Source organism: Haemorhous mexicanus, chromosome 29 (genome assembly GCF_027477595.1).
Source record: "Haemorhous mexicanus isolate bHaeMex1 chromosome 29, bHaeMex1.pri, whole genome shotgun sequence".
Taxonomy (NCBI): Eukaryota; Metazoa; Chordata; class Aves; order Passeriformes; family Fringillidae; genus Haemorhous; species Haemorhous mexicanus.
In genome coordinates, this window is record NC_082369.1 from 450,552 (window position 1) to 469,340 (window position 18,789).

The 18,789-nt window shown below is 52.2% G+C and overlaps 2 protein-coding genes across 3 annotated transcripts; both read right to left on the minus strand.

Moving 5' to 3' along the window:
- Positions 1-494: 494 nt before the first annotated feature.
- Positions 495-10,208, minus strand: LOC132339413 (heterogeneous nuclear ribonucleoprotein M-like). 2 transcript variants are annotated; one of them, XM_059869639.1, is made up of 13 exons: positions 10,072-10,208; positions 9,896-9,989; positions 8,942-9,136; positions 8,471-8,624; positions 7,493-7,542; positions 7,145-7,205; positions 5,120-5,221; positions 4,508-4,552; positions 4,001-4,075; positions 3,506-3,604; positions 1,959-2,740; positions 1,592-1,643; positions 495-1,014 (listed from the first exon to the last, which is right to left on the minus strand). In XM_059869639.1, exons 2-13 carry the CDS (start codon positions 9,971-9,973, stop codon positions 851-853), a joined length of 1,857 nt encoding a protein of 618 aa, XP_059725622.1. In that variant the 5' UTR covers positions 9,974-9,989; positions 10,072-10,208; the 3' UTR covers positions 495-850. The 2 variants fall into 2 exon arrangements, with proteins under 2 accessions (XP_059725622.1, XP_059725623.1); XM_059869640.1 differs by lacking the exon at positions 5,120-5,221.
- A 54-nt stretch (positions 10,209-10,262) lies between these two features.
- LOC132339415 (heterogeneous nuclear ribonucleoprotein M-like) lies at positions 10,263-18,342 on the minus strand. The gene is made up of 3 exons (XM_059869641.1): positions 18,184-18,342; positions 15,961-16,130; positions 10,263-10,887 (listed from the first exon to the last, which is right to left on the minus strand). Exons 1-3 carry the CDS (start codon positions 18,312-18,314, stop codon positions 10,823-10,825), a joined length of 366 nt encoding a protein of 121 aa, XP_059725624.1. The 5' UTR covers positions 18,315-18,342; the 3' UTR covers positions 10,263-10,822.
- Positions 18,343-18,789: the final 447 nt, after the last annotated feature.

Below are 18,789 nucleotides of genomic sequence, written 5' to 3' on the forward strand. Positions count from 1 at the left end.
CCGCGCCACGTGGCCGCGAACGGCGGGACCGGGTGGGACCCCCGGGGCTGCACCGGCCCCGGCCCGGCCCACCGGGGCTGTCCCCGCCCCACAGCCGATCCCTTTGTGTTCAAAGCGTTTCCGGCAGAAAGAGGGGAATTCTCCCCCCCTCGCACCTGCTGCAGGTGTTTGCCCCTTACCTGCCTGGGCCAGACACCCCCACAGGAGAGAATAAAGAGGGTTTTTTAAGTCCATTTTCAGTTTAAACCTTTCCACTGGTACCAGCACCACCCAGGGGAGATTTTTTTTAAACCAACATTGCCACTAGAGAAAAACCTTGAGCTGCGACTGGTCCTGGAGTAGGTGGGATACAGGAGAGGGAAGATCCTTCACTCTCGGACACATCTTAAAGAGATTCTGCCAGAAATCAAGAGCAACACTGGATTTTTTTGACAAACTGGAGTTTGCTGAGCTGAGCAGGCAGGGATTTTAAGCAGAGTAAAGGATGCTGCGACTGAAATACTGAACTGGCATTTATTATCAAAGTCAGACTGTTTACATCTGTCAGGTCAACGAAATGCCACAACTACAAAAAAAGATTGTGCACATGGCAGTTCCAATGCAAAAAACCAGTAAAACGGGGCTCCCTCGGTTAAAAAAAGGACTTAAAATTACTCCAGAAAGCAACCGGGTCGGGCTGAACAGCTTTACATCCAGTCAGAGGAGGAGGCGCGGGGCAGCGGTGCAGGGCAGCGGTGCAGCCCTGCAGTGGTGCGGTGCAGCCCTGCAGGGCAGAGGTGCGGGGCAGCCCTGTAGAGGTGTGGAGCGGCCCTGCAGTGGTGCAGCGCAGCCCCGCAGCCCTGCAGTGTGCCTAGGCGTTGCGGTCGATCCGCACGTCGATCTCGCGGCCGCGCAGCTGCAGCCCGTTCATCATGCGGCACGCGCGCTCCGCCACCTCCGGCGACTCGAAGCGCACCACGCCGCAGCCCTTGGACTTGCCGTTCTCCATCTTGATGTCGGCGTAGAGCACGTGGCCTGCGGGCACAGCGGGGCAGGGTCAGCCACTCTGCATCCAGGCCCCGCTCCCCACCCCAAGGACTGCTGGCCCAGCCGTGGCACCCTCCATCCAATCCCCATTCCCCACCCCAAGGACTGCTCTCCCAGCCTTGGCACCCTCCATCCAATCCCCATTCCCCACCCCAAGGACTGCTCTCCCAGCCTTGGCACCTCCATCCAATCCCAATTCTCCACCCCAAGGACTGCTCTCCCAGCCTTGGCACCTCCATCCAATCCCCATTCCCCACCCCAAGGACTGCTCTCCAGCCTTGGCACCCTCCATCCAATCCCCATTCCTCACCCCAAGGACTGCTCTCCAGCCTTGGCACCCTCCATCCAATCCCCATTCCCCATCCCAAGGACTGCTCCCCATCCTGGCTTTGGCACCCTCCATCCAATCCCCATTCCCCACCCCAAGGACTGCTCTCCCAGCCTTGGCACCCTCCATCCAATCCCAATTCTCCACCCCAAGGACTGCTCTCCCAGCCTGGCTTTGGCACTCAGAGCTCTGGGAGTTTATTCATGTTAATTCCTCAGAGCGAGGAAAACAACTCACCACATTCATTGAATTTATCTTTCAGCATTTTCCATGTAAAATCAAAAGGCAGCTGTGGGAAGAGAAAGAAACCATTACTGAGGCTCTGCTGAACAACCTGCAGGCACCCCCAGCTCCCCAAGAACAGAATCTATCCCAGGACAGCCACTGCCACAAAACCATGGATCACAGTCTGCCAGGACCCCTTCTCCTGGTAAGAAAAATGGCTCCAACTGTCCCCAAAGTGGCAGCATCCAGTATCAGACATTGTGACTGGAAACCGAGCACGGATGGGATCAACACATCAGTGACAATGAATGCCATGGGTGGGAAGGGAGGGGTGGGAGCAGGGGCAGCACAAAAAGGAGAAGGAAGAAGGGCCACTCACATTTCTCACAAATATCTGACAGGCTTTCCGGGCCACGCCGGCCGCAGGGCCTCCGGCTCCTCCCAGGGACCCTGCAAAATTCCCTGCGAAGTTGCCCCGCTCCATGTCCATGGGCCGCTCGAAGTTGCTGCCCATGGCCAGCCCCATGCGCTCCATGCCTGCCCCCATGCCCTGCCCCATGGGCGGCCCCATCCTCTCCATGTTGGTGGCCCCGATGCGCTCCAGGCCCATCCTGTCCATGGGGGCGGCTCCCATCCTCTCTATCCCGATCCTGTCCATGGGCGGGCCCCCGATGCGCTCCAGCCCCGCGGGCATCCTCTCTATCACCTGCCCCATGCCCGCGCCCATGCCGGCGGGCACCATGCGCTCCAGGCCGATGCCCATCCTATCCATGCCCGCCCCCATGCGCTCCACGCCCGAGCCCATCCTGTCCATGGCGCCGCCCACGCGGTCGATGGCGGCGCCCATGCGCTCGATGCCGAAGCCGATGCCGGAGCCCATGCGCTCCATGCCCGGCCCCATGCGCTCCATGCCCGGCCCCATGCGCTCCAGGTTGGGCGCCAGGTGGTCGATGCCCAGCGGGGCCATGCGCTCCATGCCCGAGCCCATGCGCTCCACGTTGGAGCCCATGCGGTCCAGCACCAGCCCCATCCTGTCTATCTCCGAGCCCACCCGCTCCATGCCGTGCCCCATCCCGGCCGGGAGCCGCTCGATGCCCGAGCCCATGCGCTCGATGCCGGGGGCCATCCTCTCGATGCCGGGGATGCTGGCGTTGCCACCACCTGCAACACAGCACAGACAGCGTCAGCAGGCGGGCACGCAGAGACCTGAGGGCTGCTCGCTCTGCCGGGATGAATTCCCATCGCCCCGAGCTCCCCCGGCCTGGGCTCTGTGCCTGCAGGATGAGGCAAACGCAGAGGCTCAGGTCAGACCCCCCTGCAGAGCTGCCCCAGCCCTGGGACCCCAAAATTAGGATGTGGAGCTGCTGGAGAGTCCAGAGGAGACACAGGAGCTGCTCCCAGGGCTGGAGCCCCTCTGGAGCTCTGGGAGAGCTGGGGGTGCTCACCTGGAGAGAAAAAGACTCCAGGGAGAGCTCAGAGCCTGAAGAGGCTCCAGGAGAGCTGGAGAGGGACTGGGGACAAGGGATGGAGAGACAGGACACAGGGAAGGGCTCCCTTGATTCTGAAATGTTGTGATTTGGCCATTTAAACCAAATTAAATCTGGAAGTTGATGGAGGAGCTCTGCCTGCTCAGAGATGTTTGGGTTCAGCTTTGCTCCAGGAACTCTGCAGTTCCATTACTGAGATTGTCCAATATTTCCAGGGAACGTGCTTGGAAGTTAAATGTGACACAGGCAGCAGGAGAAGGAGGAATTTGTTTTCCCTGACAAAAATTAACAACTTCTCAGCAGCATTTAGAAGCCAGACAGCAAATTCCTACAGCAAATCTAAAATCTGCTTTTTTTTATCTCGAACACCCCCATAATTTTTGTGAGCCATTCAGGGATGGAAAGCAGGCAGGAAATGGATTTCATATACTGCACTCACCTATTCCCCTCTCCAAGGTCTCTCCAAAACTCCGGGACATTCCCATCTCATTTCTTCCAAACTCCCTCTCAAATCCCCCTCCCATGGCCCGATCCATCTCTGCAAAGAGGAAGTGGAGAAGTTTGCAGGGGGGTTTTTGTGGCCCCTGAGAGAACACTTTACCACAGGAATCATCTTGAAGATTCACAGCACAGGAAGGTTTTTGTGATTTTCTCCTGATCATTTTGTCATGGCTTCAGGAGCCCAAAGCCCCAAGGAAAAGCAGGATTTACCCCAACCACACGGGAGGCTCTGGACAGAGCCAGAATATTTCTGAATAAACCCTGCAAGGTACCATCAGTAAATCCCTGGGCTTGTGCAGCTCAGAAACCACGAGGGACTTCAGGACACAACTGGAAAAACCCCAAGTTATTCCCATAAAAGCCAGAAGAGGCTTCTGGCACGAGGGATCCCTCCCAGGGAAGGCAGCAGGAGACAGGAGCAGCCAGTGCCTACCACTCATCCTGCCCATGTTCATCCCGGCGGGGAAGCGGCCGATGTTCTCCATGCCACCAAAGGGACCTTCCATTCCTGAAAAACACATTTGCCAGGGATTCCTCAGCAGGGCATTCCAGCTCCACACTGCACAGCCAGCAGCTGCTGCCACACAGCAGTCTCACACAACTCCCCAGCACCAGTTCCCAAAAAGGGGTCAGGATTTGGGCACGGCGTGATAAAAACTGGAATCACAGAGTGGTTTGGGTTGGGATATTGAGGATCCAGTCCCAACCCCCAGGGATGGCACTCCCAGATCTCCTGAGGTAAGGAAGCACAGGCCATGTTTTATGGGATGTACCCACCCTCCCCACACACCTGCAGCAGTTTGGATACCCAAAAAGGACCAAGTTCCTGCTAAATTGGTGATGGTTCCCCAGCACACCAATTCCTGCCACACGCACACAGCTCAGTCTGCAGGACTTGCACAAAGGCCAAGCTATGAACAGATCAAGAACCACAGCTTACCTCCCATTTTATTCATTCCAAAGCCCATGCCTTCCATTCCCATTCCTCAAAATAAAAGAGAAAGCTTTATATAGCAGGTGTCACCCAAGAAATTCCAGCCAAAGGCTGCAGAACTCAAACCACACAACACATCCGTGGCTTGGGCTGAAGAGCTTACATGGGATAAGTCTGAGGAGATTTCAACATTCCTGCTCAGAAAATCAAGCAGCAAAGGGGAAAAACCCACTGGCATTTCAACATGGAAAGCTGAGTGTGTGCTACTTTTTAGGTGGCTCTTTGAAACTTGTGCTATTTCAAGAGATCCTCACCAAAGACTTGCAAGCCCACTAGAGGTGTTAAAAGTGAGAGATGGTTTGGAGTTTCATGGATCTTTGCAGTGTCTGCTGCTCATGCTCAAGAGTCAGAAAATGAGAGCTGTGTCTTGACCACAGTGAAAAAAAAAATGGAGCAGTTGGTTAAATTCAAGTTTCCATTATAAGCTGAACAAAAAAACTCATTTGGCTTTAACATTCCTAAGAAACTACCAACTTTTTGGGGAGGCAAACAAAGCTATCTACCTTCTACACAGCTTAAAGCTCTCATGAAACAAAAGCATAGGAGTAATCTTCTTACCTCCAGGTCCCATGTTGCCCATTCCCATGCCTTTGTTTAAATGATTTGCATCAATAGGTTGACCTCCAGGTCCTAATCCCATGCCAATACCACCAAGACCATCTGAAGAAAATATTCAGATATCAAAAAAGCCTTCTTTCCATAGTTTGACAAAACAGCAAGTTTTATTTCTTAAGTAATTGACTTTCATTCTCCAAAAAAAGCTTGCTGTGTCCCCCCTGTGGGGTGTGTACTGAAAGCAGGGAAGTGTGGAATAAATCAAGAGTAGATGTGTCTTGAAATAAGCTAAAAACTATCTCCAATTCTTTGGTTTTATATTTAAATTTCCATCTTACTGCTGAGAAAACTTGGTTTGGAGCTGACTCCTGAAAAATAACTGGCTAGAACACTGCTTCATTTGGGCAAAGTCCTCAGCTGAGGAGGGTGGAGTGGGCAATTTGGGAGAAGATCCCCTAAAGCTGTGCACAGTTCTCACCCCTTGCAGGGGAGAACTGAAGCACCCATGGATCAATGACAGCCACCGATGGAACTGGAGCACACAGCCAGCCTCTCTCTGAGCAAACACAACAGGCATTCCCAGGCAGGGAGCTGAAGCTGCCTTAGGGATTCCCCAACCCAAAGAAAGAAGAAAAAGCCCTTTTTTTTTTTTTTTTTTCCTGAAGCAGGAAGAAAGTTCTCTGCTTGGCACAAACACCAGCTCATGGCATTCTCTGCCTGCAGGATTCCCTCGTTTCCAGCTCGGCACTGAACACAGGAGTGTTGAATCTTGTTTTAAAACAGCACGAGGTCCCCCTTCCCCACCCCAGTAAAGGCCAAAATCCAGGCTTCCAGAGGGATTTAGGGAGTTTTACACCAAGGAAATGGACTGGAACCCAATGACTTTGTCCTGAAGAGAGAACATCCTTACAGTGACACTGCTGCTGAGGAAGGCCTTGACAGGCACTGAGAGCTGAACTAGGGAGGGACTAATTAATGATCATTAATAATGGGCAATTTAGCAGCACACAACAGGTCTGGTTCCCAGGAAGAAAACAGCACCTGTCTGAATTCAGAGAATCCCAGAATCCCAGACTGGTTTGGGTTGGAAGGGACCTTAAAGCTCATCCACTCCCAGCCCCTGCCCTTCCACAGCCCAGGCTGCTCAGGACAATTCAAATTCCACCAACAGCCCCAATTTGAACAAGCTCAGCCTCCAGCTCTTCCAGTCCCACCTCTTCTCTTCAGTATTCCAGTATCTCATCCCAGCATGGCCGAGGTTGGGAAGGGTCTCTGGAGGGGCTCAGCTCAGCCCAGGCTGCTGAGCCCAGGTCACATCCACAGCTTTGGGGTATTCCCAGGGATGGAGACTCCTCAGGAGCTCTGAGCAACCCAGTCACCCTCCCAGGAATGTTTCCTTACATCCACGTGGAGCCTGTGGATTTCCACTGCTGATTTAGACTTGATCTTTTAGTTCATTCAAATTCCAAGTTGGAAGGAGCAGCTTGGGGCAGCCAATTATTCTGAATTTTCATCTCCTGGGTTTTGGTCGGTGCTTTCTGCATCCTGCACCTCCAAGAAGAGCCTGGTTCCCTCTTCTTTCCATATTTAATACATTGACAAGATCTCCTGTGGAAATGTGAAGGCCTGGAAGGCTCCCAGGTCCCGAATTCAGCCCTTCCAATTTAAGGGAGAACATTCCATTCCCAGAGCACCATCCCACAGAAGGAGGTGCTGACTGATTCACTCTATTTCCATTAAATCCCACTATTAATGGAAGGCACTGGGATCTTGGAATTGCAGTGGAGAGCTCTGGAAGCCTTGAGAAGGTGAATGTTTTAAGACAAGCTTCTGGCCATGAGCTGAAAGAAGTATCCAAAAAATCACTGAGCAGCTCTTCTTCACTATTCCCCTTTCTGAAATTATTCAGGAATTTGGATCCCAGTTTTCCAGTCTGAACCAGAGTTTTACTGGGGCTGGGACTGGTTCCCAGGTGCTGAACAGCCAAATAAAAAGCAGAAGATGTTGAATCATGCAGGGGACACTTACGAGGGAGTTGTTGGGGTCGCTCTGGAGGGAAGAAATCTCCCTTGGGGAAGGCTCGTTCATCCTAAAAGGAATTCAACACGTTAAAGCTGGCAAGGAAAGCAGGAAATTATTTCCTGATTCTTAAAAACTTTGAATTAAAATAAAGAAATTTCAAGTTAAAGCAGTATTGGCTGTAGTTTTGTCTTTTAGCAAAATAATCTGAATTAACCTTCCCTGACTGCATCAATTCAGCAGGCAACAGGCAACTCACACACTTCCCCCTCTGGATTTTGATCTACCCTTGGAACCACAAATTCCCCCCAGACCAGGAGGGCACTGCCAGGTCAGTGGGAATGGGGGTGTCCTCACCATTTTGACGTGCATGGGTCTGTCAAAGAGCAGCTGCCCATTGAACATGGCTGGGGGTCGTTAAGGATTGTTGTTCAAGCACTGAGGGCTCTGACAGGGAGCACAAAAACCCCTCAGAAAATCTCATCTCCTCAGTTATCACTCACAGATTATCCCAAATCCTTCTGCCTTCTCCAAAACCAAAAAGCCTCGAAATCCAAATATACTGAACATTCCAAAAAAAGGCTTTTTGAAATTAAAAAAAAATTATGAAAACACATTTCTGGGTAAGATTAAGTTCACAAAGAGATACAAAACGTAACTCTAAGTCAGCCCAAGTGTTTAAATGTTTTCTCAGTCAGTTTATCCATTGAAAACAGGAGAAAACAGGGAAAAGTTCCACAGCAACATCATATTCTGAAGTGTGCCATGCCAGCAAATCCTCTGCCCGAGTCTGGCTCACACAAGGTTTAGTGGGTGCAGTGCAGAAGGGAATTAACACTCAAACAGGAACTCTGGGAAAGGAAAAAGGGAGTATTTTCTTCCTATCCATACCATAACTAGGAGCTGAGAGTAATACCTGGAATTTTATTGCTGTTTGGTTTCTAGGTGGCAAATCACTGCTTGGCCAGTGAAAGGGAACAGGAACAGGAAAACACCAGCTCCATGTGCCTTGGCACAGGGACCTTTTCCCTTTCCAGACAAATCTTTTCACAGACTTGCATTTTAATACTAATTACAACCTAGAGACAGAAACTCATCTGGGATAGAAGTACACAACCATGGAGGAAAGAGAATTTCCTTTGCTAAAGATCCTGAGCAAACTGCAACAATTCCTTCAAGAAGGAAAAGCAAAAGAGAGACAAAATTCCATTTCCCATCCACTGTGACTTGACCTTCCGTGCCATGGCAACATCCTCCTTTGGAGTACAGTCCCCCCTCTCCCCTGCTGTGTTTCCTGGGTTCCCTGCCCCAGGCCCAGTTTGCTGCCAAGGATACAGATGGCCTGCACGGCCTCGATGGCCTGCTCGAAGGTGACAGTGCCGATGCCGCGGCTCTTGCCGTCCTTGTCCTCCAGGATGTCGGCCCGCACCACCACCCCAGCCATGCTGAACACCTCCTTCAGCTTCTTCCAGCCCACCTTGTAGTCCAGCTGCAAAACAGGGCATCGTTGGAAAGGCAAGAGAGATTTCCATGAGGAAACAGCTTTAGTGGGCTCCTGTCCTTCCCTGGTATTGGCACTGGAGCTGTCAGAGAGCTGAGAGAAATTCAATCGAAGCACAGAGGTTGGTTCAGAAATCCCAATTAACAGACACTGTGGCACACCTTAACTGAGAACCTCCTTTGCACAGACAATCAACAGGACACAGAGGAACTTTTCCTGGAATTGCCAAGGCTCTTCCTCCCTCAGACCTGCCCCAGCTGAGAGGCTCCCGTGCTGGACTGGCAGCAGGGGTGCCCAGCACTCACGTTGGCCACGAAGACGGTGCTGCCGAGGCGGCCGGCCTGCAGGGCGTGGATGATCTCGTTGGGGATGTTGGGGTTGTTCAGGATGCTGGGGGGGATGTTGATCATGCCAGGGCCACCAGGGCCGGGCCCGATGCCCATCCCTCCTGCTGCCATCACCTTCTGCATGGCCCTCCTGGCGTGCTCCCCGTCAGGGTCCTGGGGGACACACACACACACTCAGATCAGATCCCCGGCCACCAAGGGCAGTGCCAGGGCTCCAACAGGCACAGACAGGAGTTTTCCTTCACCCCAGGATATCTGCTCCCTAAGCATTCCCAGCCAACTGCCTCCCTTTCATTGTCAGTCAATTTACTTTATTTTAGCCAGCACCCTTTGATCATTTAAATGATACTTTTATTACTGGCATACTTTATTATTGGAGTTATTCCTCCCCAGGCATTTCCCTGGTTCCCAAGGTGTTTATCCATCATTAATACCAAGAGCAAACCTCTGCTACACCTGCTCCAAACCCTGATTAACCCCCAGTGCCACTGGAGAGGGTTTGGAATGAACTCCCAGGAGTTTATTGACTGGCTGTCAATAGCAAAGCCACTAAAATGGAAACACATCTTTGAGGTATTCCAGGAAAAAGCTGATTCTATGGAATTGTTGGTGGAATCCATTCATTCTGATGCAGAACTCAAAGGGAAGTTTGTAAAGAACAAACACGGAGGTTTCTGTGTCAAATCATTAACAAAGGAACTGCAATTAAAGCCAAACTCCTGCTTTGTCCCCACATCAAATTTAGTCTTGATAACCACAAGTTCAGCAGTGGTTAAAACGATTAGGAAAAGGCTGACTGGGGTTTTTTATCCTATTTAAGTCCTGCTTTCTGTCCATTATCCTCTGAGTCAGCCCCAAACCCTTAACAAGAACTCCCCCTTCCCCCTCGGCCAGAAGAGACCCCCTCCTTACTTCTTTCACTTTCAGGGGTCTTCCACCAAGACTGTGCTTGTTCAGAACTTCAGCAGCCTTTTTCATGCTCTCCTCCATCTTGAACTCAACCACCCTGTGGGGACACAACACAGCTCAGAATGTTTTGTCTGAAGAAGCCTCTTTGGATTTCTGGTAAAAATTCAGAGAGAACTTACGCGCATCCCTGGCGAGGTGATTTCCCAGGGCAGTCACAGGGAGGAGGGAAGAGAGAAGAAATAAAGTCAGTGAAAGCCCAAATCACACACAACTATTTTATTATTAAAGCCAAATCACATCAGTTAAGCCCTACCAGCGAAAATAAATGTAACCTTACACAGGCAAGCCTCCAATAGTGGAATTCCATAACTTCTTTTGCCTTAACAGGATTAACCTGGGGTCTCTGAGCTTGTAACAAACACTAAATCCCGACTCTCCGAGAAATACCACACGCTTCCTGCGACCTGCTTTTCCCTGGCATACAGCAAAACCCTCCACACTCTCACCCTAAGTCCATATCCTTCAGGACACTTAGGAGTGCTCCTACTGTCTGCCCTGATCCTGGGCTCAAGGCCCATGAAGGCACTGAACGTTTACATTTAGGAATTTCCCTCTCCCTACAGGCCCAGGAAGTGGAGCTTGCAGCACCTGCTGTTGCACCCTGGCCCTTCCGAACTCAGCCAACCGCTCGAGTGACTTTTCCAAAGCACAGGAATATTCCAGAACCCTGTCCTGCCTGCTGGGCTCCAGGGTCACACGGCCAACGCCAACGGCACGCAGGGAACAGCTCCTGACTGCAGAGCCCACCCCACCTCCTCCCATCCCACAGCACTCCTGACCTAGAGCCACTGCACATCCACACTCTGAGCCTCCCTGGCCTCCTGTCCAGCACACAGAAACATTTCAGGTAGAAAATCCACAAAGAAACTCTCAAACACTTACCCTTGACTTTCCTTCAGCGTCCATTAAGAGCTCCACGTATGTTACCTCACCAACTACAAATCAGATTCCAGACGACACAGATACCAAGGGAGAAAAGCCAAGAAAACAATGGGAATTTAGAACAATCAACAACCGTGTATGGAGCCTCTGCCTTATAAGAAAGCCCAGAAACACTCCATGTTCTCTAGACCACAAAACTGGACAATTACAGGTATGCAGTAAAGGCTTCAAGCACTTCAATATGTTCTTGGTTTTCCTCCACCTCAAAAGACAAATTTCCAGAGTTCCCTGGATCTTTAGTGCCCACTCATTACCTGAGGCAATCCAAACCCATGGGAAAGGCTGCAGGATCAAGTTTCCTTCACTTCCCACAGGATGCAGTCCTGGATCCATAATGCAGAATTTCAAGTGACTTGTTTTTGTCAAGATTAAAGACAAAAAAGGAGTCACACTGAATCGACAGATCAAGAGATCACTGCCTGCCTGCTATTTATTTTAACAGGTTTTTTAAAATTATATTTTAGCATTAAAATCTGCCATATTTGCTCTCAAGACAAAACTGTCAACAGCAAAAGGCAGTTCATGGAAAACTCCACCTTTCCTCACAGGATTGGGATTGCCTCTCTAGGACCAAATAACCCTGTCAGGGACCTCCAGAATACAACTACCCAAATGGCTGCTGCCTTTGAAGGGACTGGCACACAGAAGAATGGAATAAACACTTTAAAAAAAATACTTATTGTTTCTGGTTTTAGAAGTCCTAGGGTTTAAATTTAAACCAGGAGGACTCCAAGCTGCATTATCTGGACAGTGGAATGTTTTATTTGTGGGAAACCACGAGCCAGGTGGGTATGAATAGTTTAACTGGAGCAAGGAACTGGGGGTTCACAAGACTCTGCCAGGCACAGAGGGAGGGGCTCAGCCTGACCTCCCCAGGCCCAGCAATTCACAGGACACTGTGGAGAACTGACAGCCTGGAAGGGCTCTCTTGAAGCTGGGAAAAAACCAGGAATGCTTAATGAAACCACTGATTTGTAATCTCCCCTTCTTATTTTAAACAATAATTTACCAGTAAGAGCATTCCAGCCAGAGAACAGGATGAGCAGCTCTGATCCACTCCTGCTTTTGGGAGGACAATGTTGGAGGCTGGAAAAGGCTGGGAAGTCCCTCTGAAAGGGATTTCACTGGGGTGTCCATTACCAGCCACAGCTCCAGCAGCTGGAATTCCAGCTGTAATCCCTCTGAGCTCCCACAGCACAGTGGGACTGGTCCCAAGGAGCCCTGGGGGCTCAGCACTGCCACGAGGTTCTGTCGCCATCCAGCTCAAGGGCAGCAGCCAGAGTCCAAGCACAGCTGGGGCAGGATTCACCAACGCTGCCCAGGTGAGCTCCACTCCAAATCCTCTCTGAGCCACAGCTTCCAGGTCTGGCACTCCCCGGAGAGAGGGCTCTCCTCTCCCAGCCACTCCACCTACAGCTCCTCACAAACAGCTCCCCAAGGAGTTTGCCAAGCTTGAGGATATCCAATACAATTGAACATCTGCTCTAGTAACCAATCCCTGACTCTGAAGCACAAGATCTCCAGGAATCTCTTGGAAAGTTGAGTCTGTGCCAATTTTGCTCAGAGCTTCCTGCTGGAGCCTTACATGAAAATCCAAATATCCAGCCTGAAGTAGCTGCTTTGCTCTAAAGGACATGTGAACTTCCTGAGGAGCCCAATTCCAGAACAGCAGGAGGGGGAATGACACACCCACTGCAGCAGCTCTGAGCCAAGACAGAGCCCACAACCACTGCCATGAAAATGCACTGATTTCACCCTAAAACGTGTGAGAGCAGCCAACCCAACCCCTCTGCCAGGAGAACGCTGTCTGCAGCTGGCAAAAGGAACCTTTTTTTAAGAAGCTAGGCTGGGTCACATTTTATTTGGAGTTTTGGGGTGCTTTTCTAGATCCCAAACCACAGGATAGCATGGAAAAGTACCAGGAGCAGATATCCATGTGCTAGACCCAGAAAAAAGCCCAGTGACCCTGGCAGGATTCCCTGGTGCCAGAGAACAGCTGGATTCTGACAGGGAACATCCCATAGCCACAAGAGGAGAAATTTCATCCAAGCACAAAAACTGTTACTTCAGGAGCTTCCCAGAGGAGGAAACTTCCAACAGACACTGGCTCCAAGTCACTGCAGGTTCAATTAAGGAACATGTTCCCCGTGGTGTCTTTAAGACTTAATGCAGGGGAGATGATTTATGGATTTATCTGACCCTCACACTTAAAAGTTTGGAAATGCAGCTTTTCCCAAACCAAGAGACTGGAGCAGAATTTACTGCAATAACCAGAAATCCAAACTGAAGGAAGCTTCAGTGCTATTTATCACAGGCACTATTTTTAATGCTCTTTAAAACTTTGCATCACTTTTATCAGCACAGAAAACGCCAATGTTCAAGCTGGGCTGCTCCAGCAGAATCCCAATACTCTGCAGGGCCTGCCCAGGAAGCTCAGATCAGGATTCACAGGGTGACCTGAGGCCCTGAAGACAGTCTGGGAACTCCCCAGAACAAGCTCAGACAGAAATAACAATTTTAGCTTGGCCAATTTGATTTTAACAGTTTGTGACAAACCAAAGAGCTCTGAGAGGTGTGAAAGGTGCAGAGAGGGAAGTGGGAGCAAGCAGAGAACTGGGACAGGGGAAATGCTGTGTAGCAGTTATTCCTTGGCCTCCAGGGCCAAAAGTAAATACTAAATAGGGAAGGAAAACCCCAGACTGGCTGGATGTCCCCTGATCTTCTCAAAACAAGTGATCCAAGAGGATCAAAAAGCTTCACATTTGCAATGTGAGGCAAAGCAGAGCTGGCCACAGCTCCTCCCTCATTTACAGGTAAAGGCTTGGGGCAGGCAACCCCTGAAAAGTTACAGGGGAGAGAAGAGGAGCAAGTTTTACACATGCAAAGCTTTGGCTGAAAAGGGAAAAGGAAAACCTTCCCAAAGCAGAGACAGCAGTCAGCAATTCTGTCACAGATGGGGAAGGGAAACTTCCCTTCTACAAGAGAACACCCAAAGTGGTGATTTAGGCTCTTGGAGAGCTCAGGCAGCAGAGAGAGTGAAAAGCTCCCTGCAGCCAGGGAAGGGCTGAGATTCCTTGGAAAGATTGTGAAAGCCCAAGGGAAACAGATCAACTCATCAGAGACTTCAGCAGATGGGAGGGGAAACAGGCCAAGGGCAGAACAGCACATTCCTTCCCCATCCCTCCCTCCCTGACTCCCCAGAACCCCGCACTGTGACCAAACCCTGGGGACTCTGCACTAAGGTAACACCTTGTGTGTCTGCCAGCAAAACGAGGGAGTTCCAAACAAGAACATCTCTTCATTGCATTACCAACATTCCCACTGCATACCTGTAATTGAGCTTCTCCAACCAATCCACTGGGACGTGGGGAGAGAGAGGTGGCACCTGGAGCAGCCTGGCCACTCCCAGGCTGCAGGAACAGCGGCAGCTGCTGCACACACGGCACCTCCCCGAGCTGAGCTCCTGCTGCTACAGCAGCCCTGCAGAGCCCTCACACACCCAGGGTTTCCCCTTGGGCACAGAATTCCACCTGCTCCCAGAGCCTGGGACGTTTGGCCTGGCGTTCTTACGCCTCCGAAGCAAGAATTCTGAGGGGTCGGAGTTCCTGGGGCTTGGAACTGCTCTGCCTCGGGACAAGGACTGAGCACAGCTCCAGAGCAGCACTTTGGGAGAAGTCCAGAACAACTCCACGGCAAATCCAAACGCTTGGATTTACCAGCAGTGCCAAACCCCAGGAATGATCCCAGTTTTAGCAGGACAAGCCCTGCAGCCAGAAGGAAAAGGCTCCAATGTTCCCCTAGGAGCATCTGCTAGAATGAGGAGCTGAACAGCCTGGCAGGAAACAATCTCAGCCCAGCCTCTGCCATCCACGGGAACTGGAGAGAAACCACCAGACACTGGGAACGGGATCCAACGCAGCACAGAGAGCTGGACACTGCACACCCGGAACACCAACGGCTCTGGGGCAGCCACGGGGCACTGAGGGCTCCATCCATAATCAGGGCCTGCTCAAGCAGCCCTTGAGGCTGACCCTGCTGCCATGGCACAAAGCCACTGCTGCCTCTCAAACAGCCCCTCATTAGGGAAGCCCCCAGTCCCGACGGCTGTTCCAGACTTTGTTCCCTTCTGCCACTGAAGACAAACAATTGAAACCCTCTGGAGCTTGGTTTTCCCCTTCTTTAGGGCGCACCTCAAACACCTGAGCTGTCAGTCCTTACCCAGCTCCAGCACAATGACCACTGCCCACTACCTTGGCTGAGGCTCTGTATCCAGAAGTGCCCACAGGAAATGTTGTGCTGCTACTCTGAACTTGGTTTCGATATTTTAAGGCTGGAGAAGCCAAGGATTTTCTTGCCACTCCACTGCACTTCCAAGGTGACTTGAACACTAGAAAGCTGGGCACCAGCCTGAAGAAATGACACTACTTTAGACTTGTCACTACCTGAGTACTCAGCTCAATCTCTTCATCTTCCTCAAGAGATGAAGGCGTTCAGGTCAGCAAAGGCAGCTCCCATCCACATGGGAATTACAGGGAATTGTGGAAGGGGGAACACCACAAACCTGATTTCCAAAGCCCTGATTCCGCTGCAGCACATGCCAAAGCACCAACCTGATTTTGCAGGTCACCCTTAAACACGTTGAACTGCAACCAATGGCAGAATGGCTCTTGAAGCCAGCCCAAACCCCTGTGAATCTGGGGACACAGCTGGATATCCACACACCAGAGCAGGACGTAACCACCTGAATGCCCAAAAAACATTAAAATGCTTCAGAAAGTTCTGCTGCACTTCAAGGCTAAAATCTGCTGAAAGCCTGGGGTTGGATCCCTAAGGAAAGCACCGCTAATCCTGGGATGAGGCTCTATCAGCTGCACGCCACAGGCCTCCACAGGAACCATCCCCTGGAAGGCTGCCAGGACGAGGCTGTGCAACACCCAGGAGGCTTCGGGAAGAGCTTTCCCAAACTGGTGTGGCCAAGCACACCCAGAGGGGCAAGTGCTGAGCTACAGACAGAGCCAGGCACGGGCTGGAGCACAGACAGCCTCTCCACCTGAGCTGCACTTTACCTTTCTCTTTGACCAGGTCCTTCAGGGACTGCCACTTGACGTCGAAGGGGATGTTGGTGATGAAGGCTCGGTACCTCTTGGCGGGGTTGGCGTAGGGCTCGAAGCGGTTCCCTCCCCTCTTCATCCCCTTCTCCTTCTTCTTCTCATTGGGCGTCGGGCGCTCGCCTTCGCTGCAAGGAGAGAAGCCCTGTGAGCTGCTGGGGCTGGAGCAGGGCCACCAGCCCCAGAGGGAACAAACCCAGAGCTGCAGCAACGAGCCCCACAGCACTCTGCCTGCGAAGGGACCGTAAAGCCCAGCCCGTCTGGAAAGGAAAAAAACCAAACCAAGGGAACAAAAAGCTTCAGCCTCAGTCTTACATAATTCCCTTCACTAATCCAATTAATCTCCTTGCTCACTCAGTGCTGCTGGAGAAGATGCATCAACACATCTTGAGGAGGAATTCAGAACACGTCAGATAAAAAAAAGCTGAAGTTTCTACAATCTCTCTGTCCTGAGCTTTTCCCAACCTAGCACCTGTGCAGCCCTGCAAATTCTGGGTCAGAAATCCCAGGAAATCCCTTCAGGACCACTTCAATCCCTGAACACACACAACAGCCTGCAGGCAAAAAGGAAATGAAGAATGTAGAGGCCTCTGAAGGTTCCTTTTGATAGTATTTCTATTCTCCCTGCTTCTATCACCCAGCGGCCAAAGCTTCTCCAGACACAGGGATGGGAATTTTCCAGTCTTTCTCTCACTGAACTTTTTTAAAGGCTCTTAATTAATGAAACAATTAAAACTCCAAAATTAGACTTGAAACAGGACAATCCTTTTTCCACCTTCATTTCTGTTTGGTTGATGAAGTAACACAAAACGAAGCTGTGTTAAAAGCTGCACTCAGATTTTAGTTGTTATTTCTTAAACTGGATTTCCCCAAGGCCAATGAGAACGTGCCCACAGGAACGTTGGTGTTATCCCTGTGGAAATGAGAGCTCTGCCACGTGGAGCTGGATGTTCCAAACAGAACTGCACCTGCAGACACAAACCAATTCCCTGGAGCCATCCCAAATGTAACAGGGTCAGGAAAACCAAAATCACAGCAGAGAGGTATCTTTATTTATACCTCCAGGAATTTATTTATCTTTATTTATACTTCCAGGCTCCTCATGCAGACAAACTGCTGATTCCATGTTCCCAGGAGTGGTGGGAACAGAATCCAGGGTGGGAACACCCTTCTCTGTCCCTGGGATGTCTCTGCCCCTGCCTGGCTCAAGCTGCAGAGTCAACGGAATCTGTCAGTATTTTATTGCCCAAAGCACAGTCTGACTGTTCTCCAATGGAAAAAAAAAATAATATGGATCTTTTTCCCCTAAAGCGACACTTGGAAAGCTGTTCCTGGTCTCGGGAAACACAACTCCAAGCTCAAGTCTGCAGCAGGAATCACAGCACACCAGGTTCAACCTGATTCTTATCAGCCCGCCATAAAACCGAGGCCAAAAACGCCCTGAGGGAGAGAAGTCCTTTCTATTCAGTGGATTTGTACCAAAACCGGCTTTGCCAACTGCAGAATTTTCATCGAGAATCAACAGGAGGAAGCGAAAAGCAGCAAAAGCTTTTTGTGCCCCTCATCCCCACGTTTACAGAGCCAGAACTGCAGCGCTGCTGATTCTGGTTTGAATTTCTCTAACGTTTTACCGAGAGATTGTGCAACTCCTCCCCGGTACCACCTTAAACTCTCACCCTCGAGGTGTCTGCGCTCCTAAGCCCCCTCATGCGTAGATCACCCCCAAAAAGGAGCAAAAAGGAGCGCACCCGGCTCCAAAGGGGGCAGCAGGATGAGGGGGGTGCTGAGAGAAACGGAGTTCCTACAACTTACTGACAGCACAAAAAGCAATGAACTTTAACATCCTCACGCTGGCACAGGGAGGCCCAAACTCCACCACAACTCAGCAGCAGCTTTTCCTGAGGGGATGGGGGCGATCCCAGGGCTCCCTGCCCGCCGGGACCGGGCCCAGAGCGCCGCGGGAGCCCCGGAGGCGCCTTCGGGACGGCCCCGCCCGGGATCCCAAGGCGTGCCCGGAGGGAGCAGCAGCCGCAGCGCCAGGAGCGGCCCCGCACCGGTATCGACCTCTCCGGGACCCCTCGCCGGCCCCGGTCCGTCCCGCCGCCCTCAGGCCGAGGAGCGGGGAGGCCGCACGCGGCCCCTCGGCCCCGCCGCCAGCGCGGCCCCTCACGGCCCCCCTACCTCTTGGGGGGCGGCCCCCCCGCGCCGGCCGCCCCGTTGGGCGCTGGCGGAGCCGCCGTTGCCGCCGCGGCCGCCGCCGGGGGCGGCTCCATTTTCCCGGGGGCGCTTTGCGAGGCCGCGGCCGCCGCCATTTCCCAGCGCGTCCTTTGTGTGGGGAGCGCGGGGCACGACGGGACGGCGCCGCAGGCCGGGCCGCCAGGGGGCGCCGCGCCGCTCATGCGCGCGAGGGGGCGCGAGCGGTGGGCGGGGCGGCGGGAAACGGCGCGTGAGGCGCTGCGCGTGCGCGCTGAGGCGGCGCGGCCGCCCGCGCCGGCGGTAATGGCGGGTCTGCGCGGGCGGGGGGTGGCGGCGCCGAGCAGGAGGGGCGGGCAGCACCGGGGAGTGAGGATCTGAGAATGCGCAGGGCTGCAGCCACGCGGTGCGGGCGGGGCTGGCGTACAGCGGCACTGCCCGCGCTGTACGGAATGGCGGCAATGGCAACGCCGCATGCGCAGCGCGGCTGTGCCGTACAGCATGGCTGCCATGGCTGCGCATGCTAAGTGGAGTGAACAAAAAGCAGCTGCAAACTCAACAGGTCTCAGAGTCCTCGGTTTTTATAAAGAAAGT

What these genes read in the sequence shown, in the direction of transcription:
- LOC132339415 (XM_059869641.1), bottom strand. Translation starts at nt 18,314, where the DNA reads ATGGCGGCGGCCGCGGCCTCGCAAAGCGCCCCCGGGAAAATGGAGCCG. An exon ending in GGGGGGCCGCCCCCCAAGAG is followed by an intron (nt 16,131 to 18,183) that starts GTAGGGGGGCCG and finishes CTCTCCTTGCAG; the next exon opens with CGAAGGCGAGCGCCCGACGC. An exon ending in GGACCTGGTCAAAGAGAAAG is followed by an intron (nt 10,888 to 15,960) that starts GTAAAGTGCAGC and finishes TCTGATTTGTAG; the next exon opens with TTGGTGAGGTAACATACGTG.
- LOC132339413 (XM_059869639.1), bottom strand. Translation starts at nt 9,973, where the DNA reads ATGGAGGAGAGCATGAAAAAGGCTGCTGAAGTTCTGAACAAGCACAGT. An exon ending in GAACATGGGCAGGATGAGTG is followed by an intron (nt 3,605 to 4,000) that starts GTAGGCACTGGC and finishes TCCTCTTTGCAG; the next exon opens with AGATGGATCGGGCCATGGGA. An exon ending in GTCAGATATTTGTGAGAAAT is followed by an intron (nt 1,644 to 1,958) that starts GTGAGTGGCCCT and finishes CTCTTCCCACAG; the next exon opens with CTGCCTTTTGATTTTACATG.